Consider the following 27,099-nt stretch of genomic DNA (forward strand, 5'->3'; position numbering starts at 1 on the left):
CAGCATAATAACAAAGAAAAAAGGACAAAAACCTAAAAAGCCTCTTTACTGAATAGCTTTCAAGTCACAGTGAGGAAACCATGACAACAAAATCCAACACTGTGGATGACAAACCTTCAACTGTCATGGCTTTACCCACTGGTACTACGTCAACCTGTTAACAAACAAGAGACTGAATCTCCTGAGAAGACACAGCGAGTAACTGCTGCTGTCAAGTAGGTGGTTTGTTCAACAGTGCTTTCCTCTTCTAGAATCTTCCACAGAATTTATAAACAACAGATAAACCATTTAAGTCAATACCACTGCAACCCTCATCAGGCTTCCCTACACTAATGACTTCTACCATAAAATTCCATGACTACTTATTTTAGTTGTAGAGCTAATCCACCTGTGTACAGAACAATCCAAGGAGCTTTAATACTTAATGCTTGTGACAATTACTTTCTTAAAGGCATTCGTCTGTGGTAAAGGTCATTTAAGGACATGTCCTAAAAACAGGGTCGTAGTTTACTAAAAACAAAAATACAGGTTCCCAGGTCTAGGGACTTTTCATTTCTTTGCTCAAACCACCCCCCCCAACTATGTGTGCATATATATGCACATTAGTTGCTGCCAGTGATCCTCAATGTCCCAAAAGAAATGAATGTCTGTGACCTAGGGATGCTGACAGCTCTGGGACACTTAAACTACACAATCACAATGACACCAAAATATGTAAATAATGCTCAGATGGCTAAACTTTACTTCACTTGTTCTTAAAGCCTTGGATGCCCAAAATGGCAATTTATCATTTAACAAACTTATGTTCCATTTTAAGAAATGATGAACACGAGATACTGGAGTTCAGCAGCTTTAACCCATAAATAACCACATAACCATATTCAAATTTTCTTCTTTCACAAAGAAAAAAAGCAACACTGTAACCTATGGAAAGTGTATTTCTGAAACAATCATTTGTTGACAGTATGCTTTATACTATTATTTTTGTAGTGGGGTGTTTTTTTTATTTTACAGATGAAAGTACATCATTTGAAAACTGAAGTTTACTATTCCAAGCACTCAATTGAAATTCTTATCCTACATTTGAAAATTAACCACCACTTCCTTACAGCAAGCCTTGGAAAATCTGGTACATCGGACAGCACAATAATTAACACGTCGCATCAACTACCAGTCCCCTTTCCTCCGAAATCATATCGGCCATACAGGGGAAACATGCCTACGCCATGAATCCTACCTCCACTAATGGCAGAGCGGGCCACGCAGAATACCCCTTTTGAGGAGAACAACTACCAAAACTAGACACGACATTGTTTAACTCTTCCTTACAATATTAAATACCTAAAAAACTGGTTAAGGAATTCCCAAGGCACAAAAGATTGGCAAAATTTCAGAAGACTGGCATTTGCTATTGGCAAGACTGGACTGGGGAGAAACAGACACTCATGCATTACTAGGAGGTGGGGGAAGCAAAGTAGTAACCCCTATGTAATTATCCTTCAATCCCACAATCACCACTCTGGAAACGTGCCCTGAAGATACACCTCCGACAATAGGAAACTGCATGTGCATGGGCTATTTGTTTGTAACTGAAAAATATTAGACACTACCTAAACATCCCAACATAAGAGATGGGTTGAATAACCTATGATACATACACACAGAATAGAGTACTATACTGCTCCAATGAAGAGTGAGGAAGAGCTCTACGAACTGATATGGAGCGGCCCTGCTCTGAATACATCTTTTTCTACAGCTTTGACTTTTGGAAGCATGTTAATCTTATGTGTACTCAAAAGATAAAAGGATAGGAAGGGGAAAAAGAAACCCAACAATTGAAAGCAAACTGAAAACTAACCAAGTGTGTTTCAGACGAGTATTATAACCACACTAAAAGAGGAGGAAGGGGACCAATCCAAGTATCTTATGAACACAGCATAGAGTAGATAGAAGGAACCATATGGATAGGGACTGGGTTTGAAGTTATTAGCGTGAACTCATGATTTCAAAATATGTGTGTGTGTGTGTGTGTGTGTACCAATATATGCAAGCATGCATACGTGTGTTGTGTGTGCTCATGTATGTATATACGTGTATCCGTTTCCCAGCTCTATTTTATGTATATATTTCCCAGAAGCGGAGACATCCCAGGAAAGAGAGGCACACTTAGGGCCCTACACCGTGCTTTCCAATGCCACCTCCCAGGAAAAGGAGCCAGAACTCCTCTGAGAATTGACTGGGAAATGACTAGGCCAGGCTAGAGAAGCTAGAAGCCAAAGCAAGAATATCTTGCTGTGCCAGCAAGTTAAAACATCACTCGGAAAATGATGGAGTATGTCACAAGGACACAGGAATCAATTCGAGAGACTTTATACTGGCCAAAACTGTTTTGAGCACCAAAATAATTTCAGTCATGGAGCCCTGGATAAAAACAGGAATCTGTGGCACACGGAATGATGGTAGAAAGAAAGATGCCCACCATCCTTATCCCGAGAACCTGGTAATTTGTTATCATACACAACAAAAGGGATTTTATAGATGTGATTAAGTCAAGGATCTTGACATGTTTACGCTGGATTAGACAGATGGGCTCAACAGAATAACAAGACCTCCTCATAAGAGGGAGAAAAGAGGGTCAGAGTCAGAGGAGGAGATGTGTCAACAAAAGGGGAGGTCAGAGAGATTTGAAGATGCTACGCTGCCACCTTTGAAGACGGAATAAGAGGCCACACATGAGCCAAGGAACACAGGCAGCCCCAGGAAGCCGGGAAAGGAGAGGGAAAAGACTTTTCCCCTTACTTCTCCCAAAAGGAACACAGGGGTGCTGACACCTTGATTTTAACCCCAAAGACCAAGTTTGTACTTCTGACCTCCCAAATCATAACATAATAAACTTGTGTTAAGTCCCTAAAGTTTTGATAATTTTTTACAGAAGCAATAGGAAATTAATACAGGATACAAGTCCACACCAGTGATTAATGGATATGCTAATTCTTAGCAGTTACTTTGCAAAAAAGGGGGGGGTTACATTTACCAAGATCTATACACTTTTGCTTATTTATGAGAAATATATTTTTGAAATTTAACAGAATATTTTGACAAAAATCTTTATTAATGAGTATAAAATAACCTAATTATTTTATATTAAAAAGACTAATTCCAATTTTACTTTTTGTGTACGTTATTCATGTAACAATCTAAAGGATTAATATGCCCTCATATGTATGCCTTTAGGCATTCACAAATGTATAAATACACAAATAGAAATTAGTTTAACGTATTGAACTGTAGCTTTAAAATTAAGTCTATTAAATAAAACAAAATGGGTATCAAATTAAACTTACTCTCTGAATAAACTATTCTAGTTTTCTTAATAAACAGAAAATCATATTATCTTCTACACATATTTATATTTCTTTGTATTAACTATTTAATTATCATCTTTAACCAAAGTAATCAACCTTCTTTTTAATCAAGCATAAGAAAAGTTAGAGAGAAAATAAAGAATAAGTTAGCTATTTTTCTGTCTACTAGCATTTATGCCATACAATTTAAACAATTTTAAAGTATAGTTAAAAGGTATAATTCAAAAGCATTTACAAATTTTGTTCATCTACTGCCCTTGTAAAAAATAAAATAAAAATAAAAACTTGTAAAAAAAAAAATAAAAAATAAAGTAAAAAATATAGTAAAATTATAAAAATAAAGTAAAAACTATACTTGTAAAAAATAAAGTAAAAACTATACTTAATGATCACTGTTTTGTAACTGTTTCTTATTTACAACTGTTTGGGCATCCAAAGATTATTTATTAATTGACTATTGCTCTAAGGTCTTAATGTTACTTAAGGATTTATAATTATAAATTAATTTATGAAAAATATTTTTATATTTACGTACACTTAATTCAACATAACATACATACATAAAGGTATACTAATCCTCAGGCATATGTCTCGGTTAACTTTCACAAGATGAACACACTCCTGTACCCAGCACCCAGATCAAAAAAAGACTTTACCAGAACATTGCAAAGGCCCCTCGTAGCTCCCTCTAGTCACCACCTGCCCTAGGAATGACCACTATCCTGACTGGTAACAGCTTTGTCTGTTTTCAAATTTAATGCAACTGGATCCTGATATTTTGTATCTTCCATCTTTATCTCAGCATTAACTTTGTGAGATTTATCCAAGTTCTGAAGCATAATGATGTATCATTCATTTTCTCTGCTACGAGGTATTCTATCATATGACTAAACCGTAATTTATCCATTAGATTGCTGAGATGGACATTTGGAAGGTTTCCTGTTTGGAGTTATGAGCATCTTTCTATATGTATTTTGGTGAACATAAGCCCATATTTCTACTGAATGTATATTTAGAGGTGAAATTGCTGAATCAATGGCATATACTGTGTCTGGCTTCAATAGCTACTACCATTTTTCTGAAGTATTTGTACCAACTTACATTCCCAGTAGAAGTTTCTCAGAGTTCCACATTCTAAAACCTCACCAGCTCTTAAGATTAATTCAAAAATCTGCATTAATTAACGATAAATTACTCAATATTTATTAGCCTCTAGCCTTTAGTTTAAAAACTTACAAAGGTACAGGTTTTCATTTAAAAAAGCATTATAGGGGCGCCTGGGTGGCGCAGTCAGTTAAGCGTCCGATTTCAGCCAGGTCACGATCTCGCGGTCCGTGAGTTCGAGCCCCGCGTCAGGCTGATGGCTCGGAGCCTGGAGCCTGTTTCCGATTCTGTGTCTCGCTCTCTCTCTGCCCCTCCCCCGTTCATGCTCTGTCTCTCTCTATCCCAAAAATAAATAAACGTTGAAAAAAAAATTTTTTTTAAAAAGCATTATAAAAAAAAAGGCAGTATAACTTAGCTTAGTTTTTTAAATTAAAGAAATTGAAATATATTTTAGGTGATGTATGTATATTATTGCCAGAATTTTCTAACAAAGAATCACCTTTGTTCACCGTTATTTTTCTCTTTGCTACTGGTTACATGTTCTTGAAACCACCGTGAATGGGAGCAAGTTGTCTACACAATCCAAATCATCGTGTGCTGCTGACTGCTGTGTAGGCCACACTGTTGATTTCCAACTCTGAGCAATTAATGTGGTCTAAACTCTGGAAAAAATCTGAGTTAAGCAATTGTGCTCATCAAGAATTAAATGCATGTAATCACTTCCACATAAAGTATTGATCAGCAGCCTTGAACACAGTTTGCGCTAACATTTCCAACAATGTTATGCTCCTTAGAGTGCTAGGTCTTCCATTTCATGTATTCCAGTCATGCTCAAGAAGAGGTAATTAGAAGATTTCCCATAGGTTATAGCATTAAAAAATATTTCTTATGAAACCCATGAGTTGCAAATGATACCTTTTCTATCGTAATACTATGGGCTGTAGTTTCAACAATTATGATGGCATTTCGTGTTTACCAAATAAACTAAATGTTTATATACATCTAGGTATAGATGTTTATAAACAGTGGATCTTAACAAATTATCCATGGGGTATCGTTCATCAGGATAAAGAATCAATAAGCAATACTGAGGCAATACTCAGAAATCACTGCCATAAGAAACAGAGTTTCTGGTAATAGTGAGTATGGTTATCTGGATTAAATTAAATCACTGAAAACAATGATAAAGGCCAGATAAAATATAAAAGAACAAGACCTTAAAAGTATTCAAACTCTGAAAAGACAGTGGAGGAACTTCTAGACCAATTCTGAATGGAAGTCTTAACTAAAGAGTGGAGTAGAAGACATGAGCACAGACTTGATTGTACCCTGGCAGTGCCTACCACTAACCCAAGCACAGGCTCTAGTGGGGGTTGCAAGGGCCAGAAAGGTCGGAGTCCAGGTCTTCCCAGCACATGCAGTTTTGTGAATCTCCTACCCTGAGCGGGGCACTGAGGAGGGGGGATTACACGCTCTTAACAGTGATGGAGAAATTAGATCTATTCACCAACCCCTCCACACACATTCACACTCCTGGGAAGTGCTGCAGAGGCTGCCCTGGGACGTTATGATCTCAGACCTAGAGCCTCAGAGATTTGCACACTAGGTGCAAATGACCTTGGTCTGAGGTAGCCCTGATTGGCAGGGACCCAAAGCAAACACAAAGCCTCTTAGAGGAGGGAGCATCCACAATAGGCTTCAGGAAATACCCACAGATTTCAAGGCCAACAACCAACAAGCAGTAAACATAAGTTCTCCAAGAAAACGAGATGAGTTGTACATGGGAAAGATTGTATAACAGACACTACCTCACATCACAGTCTCTTAATATTGGAATTATCAGACATAGTGTAAAACAGCCACATCTAACAAATGCGAACAAATAAACCACAACTGGAAGATAACTATAGGGAATAGGAAATTATAAAAAATACAGTAGGCTGAAAAAACAGATAAGCAGAATTTCTAGTGGTAAAATAAGTTCTACACATGGAAAATAACCATAATTAAAAAGTCAATGGCAGGGGCGCCTGGGTGGCTCAGTCGGTTAAGTGTCCGACTTCAGCCAGGTCACGATCTCGCGGTCCATGAGTTCGAGCCCTGCGTCGGGCCCTGGGCTGATGGCTCGGAGCCTGGAGCCTGTTTCCAATTCTGTGTCTCCCTCTCTCTCTGCCCCTCCCCCGTTCATGCTCTGTCTCTCTCTGTCCCAAAAATAAATAAACGTTGAAAAAAAAAATTTTTTTTTTTAAAAAAGTCAATGGCAATGTTTGGCATGAGACTGGACACAGAAGATAGAAATTAACCAAACAGAAAATGACACTGAGAGAGAAAAATATGGAATATGTAGAAAGAGAGCAAATATAGAAAGTACACCGACAAAGTTTAATGTATATGTGGCCTGAGTTGCTGACAGAGACAGAGCAAAGGAGAGAGAGAATGAACAGAGATGATGGCTAAGAATTTTCCATAATTGATGAAAAAGGACAATCCACAGATTCAAGAAGCACAGAGAATCCTAAGCAGAATATAAAGAAGTACCCAGTTAGTTACATCATAGTGAGTCTACAGAAAACCAAAGACCCTCCTTCTCTTCCCAAAAAAATAGTCTTAAATGGAGACAAGGGACAAAGAGACAGATTATCTTCACAGGAAAAACAGACTTCAAGAAAATTCAGAACATAAGATAATGAAATAATATCTTCACAGTACTAAACAAGAACAAAAATAACTGCCAACCTAGAATTTAATACCCAGAAAAAAATCTCCTTCAAAAAACAATGACTTAACAAAGAGCATGCCACAAGCACTCCCAAGCTAAGGAAACCTGTGAAGGATGTACTGCAGTCATGAAGAAGTGGGGCCAGATGGAGGGAGTGAGAACTAAGAAAGAAAAACAAAACAAACAACAACCAAAAAAGCAGTATATATGTGGGCAAATGTAATTGAACACTATATTACAGTAATAATGAGTATTATTACTTAATACTAAAAGAGAGTTAAAGAGAAAGAAACAGAACAAGATAGACTATAAAGTATCAGGCAAAAGTAATATACATCACAGGGGCACTGAATGGAGTTGTTGGCTAAGGTCTGTATTTTACTTAAAAGATAGCTTCTTTTTTAAGTTCAGCTTTTAATAAGTTAATGTGCATGATGTAAATTTTAGGGTAAGCAGTAAAATAAGAAAGAGAGAATCTAAACACCAACCTTCTGTAGAGAAAAAAATTAGTGCAAAAGAAAGTAAATCACTATACAAGAGGAGAAATTAGAGGCGGGAAAAGAGAAAAAGTCTGAAAGAAAATGGTACAATGAATCCAAATATACTAACAACTACACTAAACGTAAATGGAGTACATGCTCCAGTGAAAAGTTAAGTACTGGTCAAATTAGATTTTGTTTAAATACTATGATATTTACAGGACACAGATCTACAATATAAGAATAGAGAGATGTTGGAACACAAAGAATGAAAGAAGGTATGTCAGCAAATATTAAGCAAAAGAAAGTTTTGTGATTATATTAAAATGAGCCAAAAACAAGCCTCTAGGCAAAAAGCATTACTAGAAATCAAGGTCACTTCACAATGAAACAAAGCCAATAAACACTTGAAAACAACAGCCTCGGGGCGCCTGGGTGGCGCAGTCGGTTAAGCGTCCGACTTCAGCCAGGTCACGATCTCGCGGTCCATGAGTTCGAGCCCCGCGTCAGGCTCTGGGCTGATGGCTCAGAGCCTGGAGCCTGTTTCCGATTCTGTGTCTCCCTCTCTCTCTCTGCCCCTCCCCCATTCATGCTCTGTCTCTCTCTGTCCCAAAAATAAATAAACGTTGAAAAAAAATTAAAAAAAAAAAAAAAAAAAAAGAAAACAACAGCCTCATTAGTAGTCTTGATCTTACTATTTAAAACCATGGTGAAATATCACTATATACCCATTCATTAAAAAACCTGAAATAACTAGAGTTGAGAAGGCAGTGGGGATCCAATACTGCACTGGTAGTGTGAATATAAACTAGTACAACCTCTCTGGAAAACACTACGGCATTTTCTAGACAAAATGAGTTTGCATATATTCTACAACCACTCATTCCATTCCTAAGTATGTATCCTAGAAATACTGCATGCTTATGTGGTGCAAAATACATAAAGGAATCTCCGTTGCAATATTTTGAAAATGCCAAAAGCTGGAAAGAGCCTAGTGTCTATCAAGAATAAATAAGTAAACTATGATATCTGCATATACTCAAAATCAACATTGGGCTACAATATACCGGTGAAAAATTAAACCATACAGATAATTAACAACAATAATGTCCCACAAACACTAAGCCAAAAAAGCAAGTCACAAATAAATACATAGCGTATTGACACAAAGTACAAAAGCAGGCAAAACCAATCTATGTGGTTTAGGAATGCACACACAGGCCTCCAGAGGAAAGCATGGGAATCATCGCTATCGAAGTCGGGATAGTGGCCCCCTCTCCAGGGAGGAAAGGAATCGTGACTGGGGGAATTCAGGGCTGTGGTCATGGTTTTTTAACTGAGTGGCAATTTCTGGAGCCCTGGTTTTACAGTATTAAACTACACATTCTTTTAATGCACTTTTACAGAGGAGGAGGAGGTGGAGGAGGAAACAACCAGGAAGAATTGATAGACATTTTCTACACTCAAAAAATCATGATTCCTTCTCTTGAAACACATGTCCTGAGAGTGCCCAGATGCCATGTAAGAGGTCAGACCCCCCCGAAGTCACTCTACTGGAGAGACCACATAGAGGATGGAGAAGATGTCCCAAGAGTCCCAGCTGGAGGCAGACACGTGAGTGAATGAGGCTTCAGATGATTCCAGCCCCAGGCACCGCTGACCGCAAACACTTGAAAGATCCCAAGTTAGAACTGCCTTGCTGAGTTCGGTCAACCCCTAGAACCATTAGAGAGAATGGGAAAATGATAATAAGGGTTCTCCTCTTACCTGGCTTTTTTATGTTTATTTATTTATGAATATAATTTATTGTCAAACTGGCTTACATACAACACCCAGTGCTCATACCATCTGGCTTCTTTTCTTGAGGCTTTCTGCGGGTGAGAATGAGATCACAAAGCCTTTCCTCCCTCCTCTAAAGTCAGTGCTCCACTCACCTAAGCATCAGCGTAAGGCAGAGGTTCTGAAATGGGGGCAAATTCCCTGCCCAGAAGACCTCTGGCAATGTGTAAAGGCCTTTCTACTTATCACTGAAGGGGGAAGGACTGAGTGCTACCCACATCTAGTGAGTAGAGGCCAGGGACGCTGCTAAACATCCCTCGATGCCCAGGACAACTACTACGACGAGGAACTGTCCATCTCCAAATGCCCATAGTGCCAAGGTTGAGAAACTCTGCTCTAAGAGTTTATGCAGTTGGGTACCACAAATAACCAGGAAAGAAGTAAGAAGAAGGAAGCTGGGCATAAGGTGCGGACCAGAAGAGAAAGACAATAATGAGCAATGAAAATTCCAGAGAAGTCAACAAGGAAGGAAGGGAGTTCTTAATGTGCCTCTTGTGAGGGCAGCGGCTTTTCTGAGTGGTTATTTCATGTGAGAATAGATGGGAATCGAGCATATGTAAACTAGTCTCTTTACATACAGAGCTACCAAGTAAACAAAACACTATCTTTCTCACAAGCTGACAGAACTGACCGTAGAGCGATAGTCTTTCAACAGAACAGGATATTGTATTATTGCTTCAAAAGCCGACAACGTGATCTTGATAAATTCTTCCGATGCCATCAGTCCTAGGAATACAGTTAATTATTACAGGTGTTTATTTTCATGTTCGAAATCGCGAAATCAAAGTACTTCAGACAAAGATGTCAAATGCCCCACGGTCTACTCACCCACGGCTCCATCTAGGTTAGTTTCTCCTGAGTCTATAGACTTAATATGACTCTGTAAAAAATAAAAATAAGATTGCAAATTAACTCTGAAAGGAAATACAACTGATCTTTCTCCCAAAACTGCACTTATCATTCTTCATGAAGTAATTCCTCAAAAGCATTAAATACTATACACATAAATATCATACATACAATCACAATTTTAAAGTATGATCATATGAATAATATATACATACAGTGAACATACAGTTCACTATCCATGAGATGTAATGTCGGAATAAACTCATTGGCAATAGAAGCACAGAAATGTCAACCTATAAATACTGAGGACAATCCAACTGATACATAACCATTTCCAGCATGCCACACTTGTTCCCTTACTACCTCGGAAGTTAGTAAGGATGCACGTAATCAGGTGAAACAGTCCTCTCCAAGGAAGGTCGAGCCTTAGCTACCCTGTGTGCAAACTGCATCAACATGTAGCAGTTCAAGGCTTGCCTTCACGGTTAACTAGCGTTGTTGGTCCCTCATATATATTCTATCTAAACCCCAACCCTGTGCCTCCATGCAGAATGACCCCCAATACTCTTCTGGAGGCAGGCCTGAGCAGCTTGGCTGTGAGCTCCCTGGGTGAGTTTTCCAGTCCCCAGCTGAACGCCCCACACAGAAGAGTTACTCCGTGAACATGATCTAAACAAAACAGTAGAAGGGCGCCTGGGTGGCTCAGTCAGTCGAGTGTCCCACTTCGGCTCACGTCATGATCTCATGGTTCGTGAGTTTGAGCCCCGCATCAGGCTCTGTGCTGACAGCTCTGTGCTTCTGATTCTGTGTCTTCCCCTCTCTCTGCCCTGCCCCACCCCTACTTGTGCACGCTCTCTCTCTCAATGTAAATAAACATTAAAAAAAATTAATTTAATAAACAAAACAGTATAAACAAGCAGTGCCACCATACTAGTGACGTGCGGGAGCCCTGCAACTTAGTTCTGTCCCCTGGCTCAAAAAATAATACATATATGGTATTTTATATGTAATAACAAGTAGCAAACAAAATATAAAATTACCTTGGAATAAAAAACATAAGCAATTAGTCTGGAGGGAAAATGAAGCTACGATGATCCAATGGTTCTTCTTAAAATATTTGGTAAATAGAAATGACTACATATAACATATACATAAGAACATATGTGTAGGTTTGGGGGTTATCAAGAATAAAATCCTTACACATATATTTGAGTTAGGAACTAAAATGTTCCCAATTCTCTGCATGAGCTTCCCACACCTCATTCATTCATTTGGAGATAATGACTGTCATGAATTTATCATTTCCTTGGCATTTTTTCATAGTTTTACTAGATATACATGTGTCCCTAAATAGTGTACTGTTTGGGTATTTTTGAACTTCACTGAAATGGCAGAAAACTGTATACAGTTTATACAAATGGGATAGCATATAGCCAATAATTGTGAGGGGAAAAAAATTCTTAAAGCTGTAGGAAAATACTTATGAGTCAAAGTTAAATAGAAACAAGACAGAATACAAATACACACACAGCATCGTCTCAACCACATACAGTGTAACTCATGTATGTTAGACGGTTTCCTACACACAAGTGCATATATGCAAATTGAAAACACTCTGAGTAAACAACAATATGTTAACAATGGTGGTCTCTCAGAGTGGTGGAGTTATGGGTGATTTTTTTCCTTCAAATCTCACTGTAATTTTCTACATATTCTTTAATAAGCATATATTTTATAATTTAAATAAGCACAAATTGCCTTTAAGAGAAAATCTTAAAAGACATATGCTCTTTAAAAGCTAAACATATAAGACACTTTAAATTGGTTTTTTCAATCTATGATTACGAAAACAAAGAAGACCACAAAAAAATAACATAATACATAATAAAAAAAAAAAAGTAGCTTGTCATGATAATTTGGTTGAAATAATTTCACAAAGGGGCGCCTGGGTGGCGCAGTCGGTTAAGCGTCCGACTTCAGCCAGGTCACGATCTCGCGGTCCGTGAGTTCGAGCCCCGCGTCAGGCTCTGGGCTGATGGCTCAGAGCCTGGAGCCTGTTTCCGATTCTGTGTCTCCCTCTCTCTCTGCCCTTCCCCCGTTCATGCCCTGTCTCTCTCTGTCCCAAAAATAAATAAACGTTGAAAAAAAAAAAATTAAAAAAAAAAAAAAAAAAGAAGTAATTTCACAAAGTTCCAAAAGGGGCACATAACTTTTGCTGAGTAAATACAGAATTGACATTGAATAAAATATTCAGAGAAAGAGGTCTTTTGACTTACATAACTCTATTTAGAGTTCTATGGATTACTAAGTAAAGAAAGAAAGCCCCACACAGTGTTTGTACTCTGATCTTTCCTGTACATATATTTTAAAATATAGATAATACACAAACACAGATGAAGACAAAAGTTTCCAAGGAAGAAATCACAGGGACCCACAAGCAGAGGTTTCCTTTAGGAAGACAGATGCCGGCCTGGGAGGTGTGTGTGCTTTCACATTTCATTCTCTGCCCTCCACATTCTTTTCTAATGTCAAGGAGGGTCATCTCGATAGTGGAATTATGGGCTTCCTTCAACTTACTTTGTTCCCCTGTTTAATTAAAAAAAAAAAAAATCCCTACTGAATGTTTCATTGATTTACCAACGTTGATGTCTTTTGATATATTTCTTTTTCTAGTAAGCATGAAGGCATATAAATTAGGAAAAGAAACCAGGCGCACTAGCCTGCAGAGAGGGCTCACCTGAGATGAGCCATCATGAATTTAAAGTGAGACTAGTTATAAATAAATAAAAATAAAATAAAATGAGCCAGTTATCTTGTTGTTTTTTCTCTAGCCGTATCTAGACACTCAAAGCCGGAGGTGGAGAAATAAATGGGACCAGGATTAAGGTCGGCCAAGAGGAGGGTACTGGAAGAAGAAAGCAAAGGGCGTTACAGGTTTGCATAAGGCAGTAACGGGGACTCAACAAGGGACTCGGAGCTGAGTGAAGAGCAAAGTGAAGTCATTGGCCCTCAGGAGGGCAGGACGGTGAGCGGAAAGGGCTAAGATGAAATTAAGTCTCAGTTTAACCGAAAGGCTGCTGGAGATGGGGAACAGAAGAAGGGGGCTGAAAATCAGGGGTGGTGGCCAGCCAGTGTGACACTGGAAATGAGGTCATGGATGCTGGCAGCTGAGAGAAGGAAGCTAAGTTCACGAGGAAAGAGGGGGCAGAGAGGCTGAGGTGTTGGAAGGATGGTCCGAAGGGATGTCTGGTTTTCCAACAACGTGGACAGGCACAGCATGGAGAAACTGGCAGTGAGCTCCACGCTAGAAGATTCCGAGGAACGAGCAGCAATGACCCAGGAATCTGTAGGAACACAGCACAGGGCGTAACACAGGCCATCTCCTGAGGGTGCCAGCTTCAAAGCTGGGAGTTTTAGCAGAGGAGCAAAAAGCATGGATGCCTACCCCACAGCCAGGCTCACTGCGGGGAGGAGTGGGGGGCAGAAAATGAGCCCCTCCAGAGAGGAAAGCTGCACCTCAAGGGCAGGCCAGCAGCGCTCTGCAATGTTAGTCAGTACCTCAAAGAAGCTGGAAATGAGCTCCTGTAGCAAACTATGTATGTGAATTAATCCACGGTTCATAAAAGGGAGGAGGGAGACTCAGAATAACATTTGTGTGGCAGAGAATAAACACATTTATCATATTTGTAAAAATGTAAGAGTGCACTCTCTCTGCTCTACCCACTGCAACTGAAGTCAATACCTACCAACAAAACAATATTCACTTAAAATAAAACTCTGCAAAAGACAGGAAGCATGTCTTTTCTTAAACAATTATCTCAACGCCCAGGATAAGTGAAGATCTCTTAATAATGGAGGTTATGATTATACTTTTGTATTAAAATCTACCACAATAATTCTATCACTTCTTGTGCTTGAAAAGTAGAATTGTGATGGCTTTTTTTGTAGGAAATTATAACCGCCACACAATCACTGCACTTTTAAAAACTAACAAGGCCAGAACGTAAGAAAAAAAATACAAGAAAATCCTCTTCGTCAGCTCATTAATCACCAGCGTTTTCAAAAGGACACAAGAAACACAGTGAACATTAGGTTAACATACATCATGAGTTCCCGAGCGTATTTCCTTCATCTCACTACTTCCTAATTCCCAGCGCAATTCAATGGAGGCCCAAAAGAACGATGGTGTTCACCACAGGATTTCCCCATAGCACTTCCCAGATGTTTTACTGCTCACACTGTCCCTACTTTTTTTTTTTTTAACTAGAGAGGGAGGCGGGTATGATGACACACTGTTTCTGTTAATAAGAAGGGAAAATAGCAATTATCAGCTTTTGCCTGGACCCTTTGAAAGCTTAATAATGGTTTTAAAGGTGCCCTGCTAAATTGTTTCCAAATACTTCCCTCTTTAAAACATAAAACGACCAAAACTTCATTATCGTTGGGAAAAAATGTTTACAAAACGTTAATTCCTATAGTCACGTGTCCATGTATAAGAAGTATCCTGAATTTTTTTACCAAAAAAAAAAAAAAAAAAAAAAAGATGTCTATGAGTCAAATAGGCAAACGATGCCTGGTGCCAGCATGAAACCTGAAGCTAACGCGAGGTACAGTCCCACCTCTCCCTCCACCCGGCGGGACCCTCCTAACGAGTGACCATCACCCCAGCATGACTGCCGTCTCCACACCCACGGACGGCAGGCCTGCAGCTCCTAGACAGCTGCTTCAGGGGAAGCCCAGAAAGTTCTGGGTGCCAAGCCACTGCCACTGGGCACAATTACTAAAGACGAGCCACACTTGGTACCTCAGATTAAGGCAGATCAAGCTACTCTCCCAGATGCATTTTGAAAAATACTAAAAATACTTATCTCCATATGGAACAATAAGGCTTTCAAAACACAGTCCTAAACACGTACACTGAATGAACTGCTCCCTCAGGCCACCAGGACAGAAGATGCACTGTGCCGTGGACAGTTTCACAAAGCCATGCTGTGGACTGCTCTACAGGACACTTAGAGCTGTGCAGCCCCCTTTGCTCCCCACAAAACAAACAAACAAACAAACAAGACTCTCAAATAAGTCCAGGAAACCGCTACCTGAGCAAAAATTAAAAGAATTATTTCAAAGCACAAAACCCAAGAGGTTTTAATATGCTAATCTGCACTGTGAATTTCCAAGGAGCTGTAGGATGTCGGATAAGTTCCCTTTGCCTGGTGGCATCAGTAGGGCGCTGTCACCTCTGTCATACCTTTGGCATCTTCTGGACAGATTATGAGTCAATTCGCAGAAGCAACCACCAACTCTCCACAGTGCATAATAACATGCACAAGAACTCTGTACATAACTAAATTTGGGTCCTTCATTTTAGTCGGTACTCCTTTCCCTTCACTCCTTTTTCATCAAAGCCATCAACACTAAGTATAAGAACAATAAAACACAGCTAAGGCCAAATAACAAATGCGATGAGAAAAATAATGGAAAGATTCTGGGCCCAGCCATGATTCAAACTAGGAAAACAGCCCAAAGAAAGCCAAATGACCTTTTCCATTTTATTTGCCTACGCTCGCTCTACCTAAGTGCCATTATCAAGGAAAAAAAAATACCGCCAAAGATTTTCCAATATCCTAATTATCTTTCGACCAGGCACACTATTATCTATTCCCAAAAGGGCCTACATTAAGAAAACCCTACAGAGAATACCTCCCAACCTGCACAGAGTTCACCCATTCTTGGGAGAAATGAGGAGATCCCTCCTTGGTGTAGCCTCCTCCCTTGTATGGAGCATAGATAGCATTACACAGAGCAGATGCGTTCTCTCAAAAATACACACACACCGTTCCTGAATGTCCATGAAGACTTTTAGTTGGACAGATTTGCTTGTTCCTTGAAAACCTAAAGCGTTCTCAGCTAACGTAGGCAGAGAAAAGTGTTCCGCATGAGAACAAAAATAAGAGAAGAGACAAGGCCAATTATCCCCATCCCAAATAAACACTGCGCCAAAAGATTCCAAGATGGCTGCAGGGGCAAAATCACCATTGCCAGGCATCAATATGTCGGTGCAGTGAATTACAGAAGTATAGTCGTGCCAAAAGGATACCTATACAGTACTTAAAAACAGATTAAAAAGCAAATTAAAAGAAATTAAAAGCAAACATAAAAGAAGGTGGTAAGTGAAATTCTAATAATTTGCAAATTCATGACTATACAACCACAATTCTGTACTTTACAGAAATTAGGATTCAACGCACTTAGGATGATAAAGGTTTGAAACTGGGGACAAAAGGACCCTACCGCCTCCCCTGAACACACTTCTTAAAAAATCAGTGACCTCCACTCAACATTTGTACTTCAAAACTTCATACTTTACGATGAACCTTCTAGAAAACTACAGTCTCATTTGGGGATGACAATCATTTTTGTTTTTTAATTTCAAACCTACAATAAAGTGGAGATGTTCACTTCATCTTAACTAGAAACCTCAATAGCATTTTGAAAATCTCAGGTGTTTGTTATTAACATCAAATAAGACTGGAGATACCGTGTGACAAACGTCAGCTTTCTCTTTGTGTAGCTCCCCATTTTATCAATGACATATACTGTATTCCAAGCTAGGAAAAAAAATAACATCATTCATGAGCCATAACTGAACAGAAAGACTACTTTTTGTGGGCAAAAACTGAAATAAAAGATAGGACAATGATTTTTCATTGCTACCCTTCTCACCAAAATTAAAGAAAAAGTAAAGTTGAGCTTGACTTAGAGAAATGCCATCCTCAAAAGAGATACTGTGCATAACTGGACAACATAAGTAAATCATGATGATAATACATTCCCAGCATTCCATTCCTGCCAGGTTAAATTTCTTCATGACGTTTAATACTAAAATCTATTGAAGTGTTGTCTACAGACATATTTACCCTGCTTGGGCGCTATCTGAACAAAACACATTATCAAGAGAGAATGTATTTTTCTCCAAATGTCAAATTTTATTACAGTCAACAGATAAAAATATAAAAAGGTCACTTCCCTAGAGACAAATAAATACCACAAGGATTTTAAAATTACTTCATTCTGACACCAAATTCCACAAACAGTAGAGACAGCCACATTTTTATTAGGAACGTGAAAAATTCAGTGTTACTCACAAGAATAGTTCCATAACTGAAAAGGAACTCTTCTGTTACAACTTGAGGTCGAAACACCTGTGTGATGAGAGTTTCCACAGATTAAATCCTGAAAGCCACGTATAAGAAACCAAAAATGAAAATATTTTGTCTGAGTTGATATTTCTAGGCTCCAGCTTACCTAGACAGGAGTCACATTTCTATTATTTTTTTCCTAATAAAATAGTACCTGAGAAGTTACGAGGTGAAGCACTATAGGCATCAGGGGGAGACACATCTTCAGCTGTTTCGCTTGGACTGTTGATGGGTGTTTACGACCAGAAACATTGGCCAAGGCGTTAAGAATGTCACCTGCAAAGCACATCCGGGATCATTCATGAAGGTTACAGACCATAAATACTTAGGGACCACTGGTCATGGCTGGAACACTAATGGGATTACTACAGTAATTAATCTCTAAATAAAAGAAATGGGTAGGGGCTGTGCTGTTTTCTTCACACATATTGAGATTATAACAGAAAACTGTAGCCTCTGGGGACAGAATGGATATAACCTTCATCCTTCATCTAGCAATTCTAAGTAAAATTTATATAGTATTGGTTTTATATATGATTTTTCTTCCTTTTTTTTTTTGTCTTTTCTAAATTTTAACCATGAGCACTTCTTACTTCTGTAAACAGGGAAAGGGTATTTAAAAAATTAGATATGAACACGGGCGTATGGGTGGCTCAGTAAAGTGAGCGTCCAACTTCAGTTTAGGTCATGATCTCACAGTTCGTGAGTTTGAGCCCCATGTCAAGCTCTGTGCTGATAGCTCAGAGCCTAGAGCCTTCTTCAAATTCTGTGTCTCCTTCTCTCTCTGCCTCTCCTCTGCTCACGCTCTGTGTCTCTCTCTTTCAAAAAAAATAAACATTAAAAAAATCCTTTTAATTATAAGTGAGCAGATTATAGCTTGCAATTTTAAATAATAAAATAGGATGGAAGTAAAAAAGATCAATTCCTAAAACTTCTCATCGGATGAAAAGTCCAATAATAAAACTTACACTGTGGACATCTGAATCTTAGCATTACACCCTAAAACAGGATGAGTCTGGCACTAAGCAAGTCAACTACCAATCGACCAGACTGTAGCCTTCGGGTTAAACTTTAAAAGGTTATAATCCAAAAAATATTTGAAATGTTCTATTTTCAGTCATTAACAACCAAAAAAATCAAAGTATTAGTAAGGAGCAAAAAGATACCATTAATCAGCCATAAAGATATTTTCATTATTCTGATTTAATACTCTGAATTTCTGAGTATATTTTACCATAAGGAACTGGATCAAATTTAACATTTTAAACATTTCTGGTTTATAGCTACATCTGCTGGAAAAGCATGGAATGAAATTTAAGCTAAACATACACATTCCTTAGATTACTTTTAATTTCTCCAAATAACAATGAAATAACAGATCAGCCAGAAAAAAAAAATCTTTTGCAAATTAATATTTTTATTTAAAGCTTTTCAAACCGAAGAAATTTTCAAACTTTGAACTTTAATATCAAAATTCTTTAATATTAAATGCTAATCCTTATGCATTTTTAAATTCTCTTAAGGGTAAATAAATGTGTGGCTGTAACCCGAAAGAAAAAAAATCTTTTCTTCAGAATTAGGCAGAAGGAAATCTTGAGAAAATCACCTAAAACAAAAGGCCCAAACCCAATTTTAAGCTCTTACAATCTTTTTCTCGTGTTTATTTTCTAAACTTGCCAGTTTACCACAGATGACACCTCAACGTAACCTTTAGCCTGCTCGCTGCCTCAGTCATGTTGCTGATGTAAAATAATTGTAAAAACAGATAAAGCAAATCCTGAGTTCAAATCTTGAAACTACACATTCAAGAAACGGTGTCACTGCGCTTTCCTGTGTTAAGTGAGAAACAAGAAGAAAAAAGAGGCGAGGCCTAAAAGCCCAAGCGCAGGAAGGGAAGCGTCAAGGGGCCTGAGGAGAATTTACCCAGGATCCGCGGCAGCTCGTGCACAATGTGACGGATGAGAAGGTCCAGGCACTTGGACAGGTATTCATTGCTGCTTTGCAGGTCCTTGCCTGGAGTGGTCTTTCTGCTGTCTCTCTCGATGTACATCACCAGTCTACATACAGGGAAGTGCAAAAGATTACCTCTCATGATAAAACAGTTGATAGCATCCGTCTGAAAACGTCGCCAAGGCAAATGTTTCCAGGGGGCACAGTCCCCGTCATGCTGACATTTAGATTTTAGCAATTTGTCAGGCACCGTCTGTTTTTTGCCTTAGAAAAATCTACACGTTTATGAGGAAAGAAAACAAGGCAACTCTGAATATATCTGCCAATGTATTACCAAACAATGCCCTCATTTCATTTAGCCTTGGCCCATGAGAAAGAAACCACATTCTCCAGATGACGGATGAAAGGCAGAAAAAGGCGTCTGGGCAGAAGAATGCTCTTGGAGTTTCAAAGGTTCAAAGTAGAACCACAAGTTGTCTGCGCTCGTGTTGGTCGTTAGTACTAAGTTTGCTTGGGACCTCAGGCAAGTCACATGAATTCCAGCTCCTTCACTAAATTGTGTACATGAATCCAAAGAAAGATTTTCATTTCAACACTGGGTGATACAGAGAACAGACACTACATCTAAACATCTGGCTTTCACATGTCCCTTTGTCCCCCAGTTTTAGGATATCTAAAACGAGACTTCCGCAACCCACCGGCATTCAGTAGACGTCAATCTCTGACCAACTGTGCCTAGCCCAGACCCACGGAACATATTGGGCCATCACTCTAGATATTGAGGGTGTGGTTAGAAACTTACAGGCTCATGTTTCATCCCGTTTGCTGGACCCACCAGGCACCTTCCCAAGTGCCCATTCCCCTCAACTCTCAAAAGGGCGGCGAGTTCACAGGCTGCATCATATGAAAAAGTCTCTTTACATCTCCCAATGCCAACATCCCTCTTCCCAGCTCCACTGTCCCTACCCTCTCACCCAACTTTTACTTCCCAGAGAAAACTTCCTACCAACTCCTACTGTCAACTGGGAAGAAGTGGTTTTGCACAAAACGCTTAAAAGTATACTGATATCTTAACGCTTAGCATTTACGTGACCCTCTTTGTAGATTTAGTCACGCTTTTGTCTTTCTGCTATTATCTGGAGCGGCACCAAATCACAAGTTTATTTCCATCCACCAGTTAGTATCCTCCGCTCGAGTCACTGATTACAGTGCCGGCCACACTAACAAATTAGTCAAAATGAAGGAAAAATACTGTTAAGTCAGCAAAAATGTATCAATACTACTTAAAGAATTCAGAGCACATAACGGCTCGATGATGAGTAAACCACAGAAACCAGAGGTTAAGTGGAAGCTAAGAGCTTCACGACACGTGACACGATGACTTGGGGCAGCCCGTCAGCCAGCCAGGAGCTCCCAGCGACAGGCAGCACAACACGTTATCACTGGGGCCGGGCGCTTCCAAGGCGAGAGCAGCAACTCCAAGAACCTCTTGATTAGTCGGCACTACTCCCTCAGCCCAATCTAGGAAGCAGGACCTGAAAATACTAGACACACAGAAACTCATCTTCCTTTTCTGCTTTCCGAGATGGGTTGCCTGACAGACACCTCCCTGCCCAGCCTCACCATCTGTCGAACAGCTTTTCCAAAGTGAAAGAGTATAGCGTCTCCTCCAAGATGAGTACTTCAAACATACCCTCTAACCATTATCTGCTCTTGATCCTACTTGCGTGTTCTTCCACTGTGATAGTTCCTCGACTTCGGGGAAACTTCTCTTAATTGACTCCATGACATCTTCTCCCGATCCATCGGTCTTTTCTCTTCTTCACTTACTTCCTGCTTTATTATCTCCCATCATCTACCATTTCATTACACCCTTGCCCCTTTTCTTCTCTTTGCACCCATCTAGCCAAAGGAAGTCTGCATGAATCCAATGATTTGCTTTCTGGATGCCGGCAGAGAAGGCTGCTAAAACTCAACACCACCATAAACGTGTAACACCAAGAATGAACAGCCCAGAGCAGTACCAAAATCTGACTATATTTCATCGGTCAATGTATTCCCAGTCTGTTTTCAAAAGTTTCTTCTCTTCAAACTCCCAAGTGCCCACCCTCTCATGAGAGCAAACAGAAAGCATCATGAAGGAACTCTCCTTCCAAGTTCTCAACATGCGCACCTGTTATGTATCCCGCCCTCGACACATTCCCTTCCGTCACAGCGGTGGACCAGTAACTCCTTCCCTTCCACCTTCTCAGAACCTTATAACTGACAATTACTCGTTTTCCCTTTTATATATGTACTCTCTCCCATTTAACAAAACACTGTTCGTGTTCTTCTAGCAAATTCCTCATTGTCTCCCTCCTTCCCATCTCATCAAAACTCTTAAAAGAGGGGTGCCTGGGTGGCTCAGTCAGTTAGGTATACAGCTCTTGATTTCACCTTGGGCTCTGTGCTGGGCTTGGAGCCTGCTTAAGTCTCTCATCCTCTCCCTCTGCCCCTCTCCCACTCACATCTGTGCACACATGCTCTCGAAAGAAAGAAAAGAAAAGAAAAGAAAAGAAAAGAAAAGAAAAGAAAAGAAAGAGAGAGAAAGGAGGGGGGGAGGGAGGGATGGAAACAAACAAGTCTTGAAAGAGAAATGTATACCTAGCACCCTCCACAGTTCCTCCTACTTGCTCCTCAACCCACCCCAGTCTGACTCATACCCATCACTCACTTCAAGGCCACTGACAACCTCCATGACATCGAATCCAGCAGGTACCGGTCAGCAACGTTCAATACTGTTGCCATGCCTCTTACTCCTCTGTATGACACCAAACATTTCTAGTTTTCTTCTTCAGCTTCTTTAGTTGGTCCCTCTCTGTGGCTTTTGTCCTAAATACTCAAGTTTATCAAGACTCAGTTCTAGGTCCACTGCTCTTTTCTTCCTACCATTTGACCCATGCCATCTCATCTCCACCAATGATTTGATTTCCCACTATATACACAGATGTTTCCCAATTATGTATCTGCAGCCCAAATCTGGTCTCTAAGCTACAGATCTATATATATTCCACTGCTGACTCGACATCTACTTTTGTCTGTCTCAAAGGTATTTCAAAATCTACATATCCCAGCGAAACACAATTATCATCCCAACAAACATGGTTGTCCTTCAGAGTATAATATCCCATTATACAATATCACTCCCAACGCTACCAAACCAGAAACCTTAGACTCATCCTTACACATCACCTCCCTTTCTCTTACTTCTCACACGAAGTCAATCATTAAATGCTCCCCAAATCAAGTGCAAGCTTCCATACTCCCTTCTCCTCAACTACAACAGCCTCCAAGCTAGTGTACATCCTACTCTTGTCATTCTAACCCTTACACACCCTGTATCTATGTGGATCTTGTCCACTGAGTTGTCCCTGTGCTTAAAATCTCCATGTCTTTAACATGTAAGTTCTTAAAACTCCCTACCAAGACCTTCAAGGCCTCCAGAGTCTGGCCCCCAACTACACCTCCTGCTTTGGCTTGCTATCTTCCCCTCCAGTTAAACTTCCCGCTCCCCTTCCCTAGCAACCAGATATCACGTCTCTAACTACAGGACGCTTCTCTTCATTCCTTGCCAGTCAACTCCTACACATATTTCATCACTCACTGTACTGATGACCTTCTTAAATTCAACCTCTCAATGATACAGTTCTATCTGTATCTATTCTGATAGAACAGAATACATTAAAGCCCTTACCCAAGAGCAATTTTATAATCGATTTTTGATTATCCTTTTTCTTTTAATATTATTTATTGTCAAGCTGGCCAACATATAGTGTATACAGTCTGCTCTTGGTTTTAGGGAGTAGATTCCCATGATTCATCACTTACATATGATACCCAGTGCTCATCCCAACAAATGCCCTCCTCAATGCCCATCACCCATTTTCCCCTTTCCCGCACCACCACCACCCCCCCACCCCGCATTGACCCTCACTTTGTTCTCTGTATTTAAAGAGTCTCTTATGGTTTTTGCTTCCCTCCCTCTCTGTTTGTAACTATTTTTTTCCCATTCCCTTCCCCTATGGTCTTCTGTTAAGTTTCTCAAGTACCACATCCCATGAGTGAAAACATATGATATCTGTTTTTCTCTGACTGCTTTACTTCACTTAGCATTACACCCTCCAGTTCCATCCACGTTGCTGCAAATGGCAAGATTTCATTCTTTCTCATTGCCAATTAGTATTCCATTGTATATATAAACCACATCTTCTTTATCCATTCATCAGTCAATGGATTCAGGCTCTTTCCTTAATTTGGCTATTGTTGAAAGGGCTGCTATAAACATTGGGGTGCATGTGCCCCTATGAATCAGCACTCCTGTATCCTTTGGATAGACTCCTAGTACTGCTATTACTGGGTCGTACGGTAGTTCTATTTTTAATTTTTTGAGGAACCTCCACACCGTTTTCCAGAGAAGCTGCACCGGTTTGCATTCCTACCAACAGTGCAAGAGGATTCCAGTTTCTCCACATCCTTGCCAGCATCTGTTGTTTCCTGAGTTGTTCATTTTGGCCACTCTGACAAGCATGAGGTGGTATCTCAATATGGTTTTCATTTGTATTTCCCTGATGATGACTGATGTTGAGCATCTCTTCATGTGTCTGTTGGCCATCTGGATGTCTTCTCTGGAAAAGGGTCTAGTCATGTCTTCTGATTATCTGATAATATTTGTCATTCAGGAAATTTAAGAGTACCTAAGAGCAAAAACTATGTCTGATTTTGCTCACCATATCTTTCGACTCATGAGCACAGTTCCTGACATGAAATAAGTGTTGAATAAATATTAGCTCGCTAGACATATATTGCTTTGAAACTGCTGTGAATGCTTCTGCGTTGGTCTCCCAAGGTACAGGTCCAAGAGCTGCTGAGGTACACACGGAACCACGAACATTCCACTATCGCGTCACTGCCCAACTGCTTCCTAATGTGTTCCCAACAACCAGGTAGCAGTTCCTTCCAAGTTGCAAGCTCATTGGTAGCTACCAGTATCAGATTTCATCTTTACTCATCTACATCTTGTGGTCCTCATTTGAATTTTCACCATTGTTAATATGGTAAGCATATTTTTTTTGTTTGTTCATATTCCTCTTTCGTGAAATACCTGGTTCAGTTTGGGGTGGTTTTTTTTTTTTTTTTTCCGGTTTTCGATCTTTTGTTAGTGACTCATAGGCATTATTTATGTGGTCTAGATCTTTCCTTTTCCCCTTCTTTTTGTCTTTCACATTGAAGTCCTCAATTCATTGGAAATTGACTATTATATGGATTGGGAAGGAATCTAAATCCATTATTCTTCCAGGTAGATAACCACTTGCCTGGCACTATGGACTAAAAAGGTACTTCCAAAACTAAGTGTGAAAAAGGAAGGGTAAAAGAACAAATATATGGCAAAATCTGATTAAAAAGCAGTTGATCCCTAGATTACCTCCTCTTCCCAGTGAATCTAGGTGACTGCCACTGAACTTGCACCCTGGCAGACATTGAAGTCTGGAGATTTATTCTCTAGAGAAAGTAAAACAGAAAGTTTCTAGACTGGGAGAAAGAAACCACCATCAAAGTGCAAATAGGGGGAAACTAAGTGAATCCCCACCGGGGCTTCCAGCCCCCTTTCCCAGCAGGCCCCCAAGATCCTGGCAGCCAGGTTCCTGCCCTCCAGCCGACGACTAGAATGCCCTTTAGCAAAACTGGCCCAAGACAAACATACTGGAGATATTAATGTTAAAGTTCACGTTAAAAATGCCTGTACAGATGACCTTAGGATGAAACTCAAAGTCAACAAAATTCATCCATGCACTGATAAATTCTAGAACAGGTTGTCATTCCTTCAACTCTTAATCGTAACCAGACCAAACATTACCACTTATCCACAGGCATGGTTTTGCTTGACATTATATTTGGTGATATTCATCCATGCTCTTTTTCAGTGCTGTATAGTATCCCAGTGCATGGGTATACCACAATGTATTCATTATTGATGGATGCTGAGGCTGTTTCCATTTATGAATAATGCTAAGCATACCTTATGCTTGGTACATGTAAACATTTCTGTTGGGTATGTACTTGCCAGTGAAATTACTGGATCACAAAGCATTCTTAGATTTAGTTTAGTAGACACTGCTGATGATCAGTTTTCCAAAGTGATTATTAAGACAATTTACATTCCAACAGGCAGATATAAAAATCCCAATTGCTCTACATTTTTGCTAAAATCTGCATTATCAGGCTTTTTCATTACATATACCCACCATTCTGGTGGGTATCCATTGGTATGTTATCACAATCAAATGGAATTTTCCTGATGACTAATAAGGCTATGCATCTTTTTGTGTGTTAAATGGCCGCTTGGAGAGAACTTGGTCAACTGCCTGTTCAAGTCTCGTGCTCATCTTTCTACTGAGTTATCAGCTTTCAGTTCTTCAGATGTTCTAATTAAAAGCCCACCGTTGATGATCTGTGTGACAAATACCTTCCTGTATTATCTTGTTACTCTCTTAATGATGCCTTTTGATGAACAGAAGTTCCTAATTTTAAGGGGATCCAATATATCAACATTTTCCTTTATGATAGTGCTTTTGTGTCCTGTTAAAAAAAATCTTGGTCTACTCTAAGGTCATGAAGATATTTTTATTTGTTACCTACTGGAAGCTTTATTGTTCAAATAATATTTTTTATATTTAAACATGCAATCAATCTACCTGAACTGACTTTTTTTACAGCGTAACTTACTACGATTTCTCTATACTAATATCCAAAATGATCCAGCACCACCTACTGTAAAAACCACCATATCCCACTTGTCCTCCATCTCTTCTGCTCTTCTCCATGTTTTCCAACCTCATATCTCTCTATCTTGATCCCACCTCACTTCAGAAGATTCTCTATTCAGCTGTGTCTAATCTGCCCTTAACCCAATCCACTGAGCTCCCACCTTGAGTTACTGTATTTTTCAGCTGTGGAATTTCTATTTGGCTTGTTTTCATAGATATAGCTCTCTATGAAAATTTTCCATCTTTCAAATTCCTTGAATATACTGATCTACTTATTTTAATGTCAACATGTGATAAGTCCATTGTCTGTGTCCTCTATGGATACTGATATCTTGTTTATTTTTATTTTTGTCATATCATCTTTTCTCCTCATAGTTATGATTATTTTCTATTGAAGTGTTAGGCTCTATACAGGAAAACTGATAGAATTTTCTGAGACCTAAGGTTAGACTTCTCCAGACAGGGTTTACATTTGCTTCTGGAAGGCAGGTGGGGTAGCAATTAGCTGGAATCACCTGAATCCAATGAGAGACTGAGATGATTCAAAAGTGGGCTTCTTTCCTTGTTCCAGGAAATCCTTTATGTAAATAACAGGTATTCCAGAAACAGAGAATGGAGAAAATAGAAATGTTTCCCTATTGGAAATCAGGAGACCCAAAAGAAATCCTGCCAAAATTCACAGAGTATAAAAAGAGCAAATTACCACTTGTCTATAAGGAATTGATTTTCCCTTAGAATTTAAATTATCCGTTACAAAATTTAATAATGTGCTATCTAATTACCATCCCTTGA

At 39.4% G+C, this 27,099-nt stretch overlaps 1 protein-coding gene across 7 annotated transcripts in view; it reads right to left on the reverse strand.

Annotated features, from left to right (window-relative positions):
* Positions 1 to 27,099, reverse strand: part of ULK4 (unc-51 like kinase 4) — a 586,637-nt gene that overhangs the window by 368,325 nt on the left and 191,213 nt on the right. For 6 of the 7 annotated variants that reach the window (XR_005791953.1, XM_040479906.1, XM_040479903.1 and 3 more), the window contains 5 exons: positions 19,478 to 19,611; positions 17,709 to 17,830; positions 17,501 to 17,557; positions 10,335 to 10,386; positions 10,138 to 10,232 (listed from right to left, as the gene is read on the reverse strand). Coding sequence is in view for 6 of the 7 variants with exons in the window: in XM_040479906.1 (XP_040335840.1) it covers positions 10,138 to 10,232; positions 10,335 to 10,386; positions 17,501 to 17,557; positions 17,709 to 17,830; positions 19,478 to 19,611 (460 nt within the window). In the remaining variant the exon portion in view is untranslated. The remainder of the gene's footprint in view (positions 1 to 10,137; positions 10,233 to 10,334; positions 10,387 to 17,500; positions 17,558 to 17,708; positions 17,831 to 19,477; positions 19,612 to 27,099) is intronic. The other variant, XM_040479904.1, reaches the window with a different exon arrangement.

Source organism: Herpailurus yagouaroundi, unplaced genomic scaffold (assembly GCF_014898765.1).
Source record: "Herpailurus yagouaroundi ecotype Mexico unplaced genomic scaffold, PumYag 159, whole genome shotgun sequence".
Lineage (NCBI taxonomy): Eukaryota > Metazoa > Chordata > Mammalia > Carnivora > Felidae > Herpailurus > Herpailurus yagouaroundi.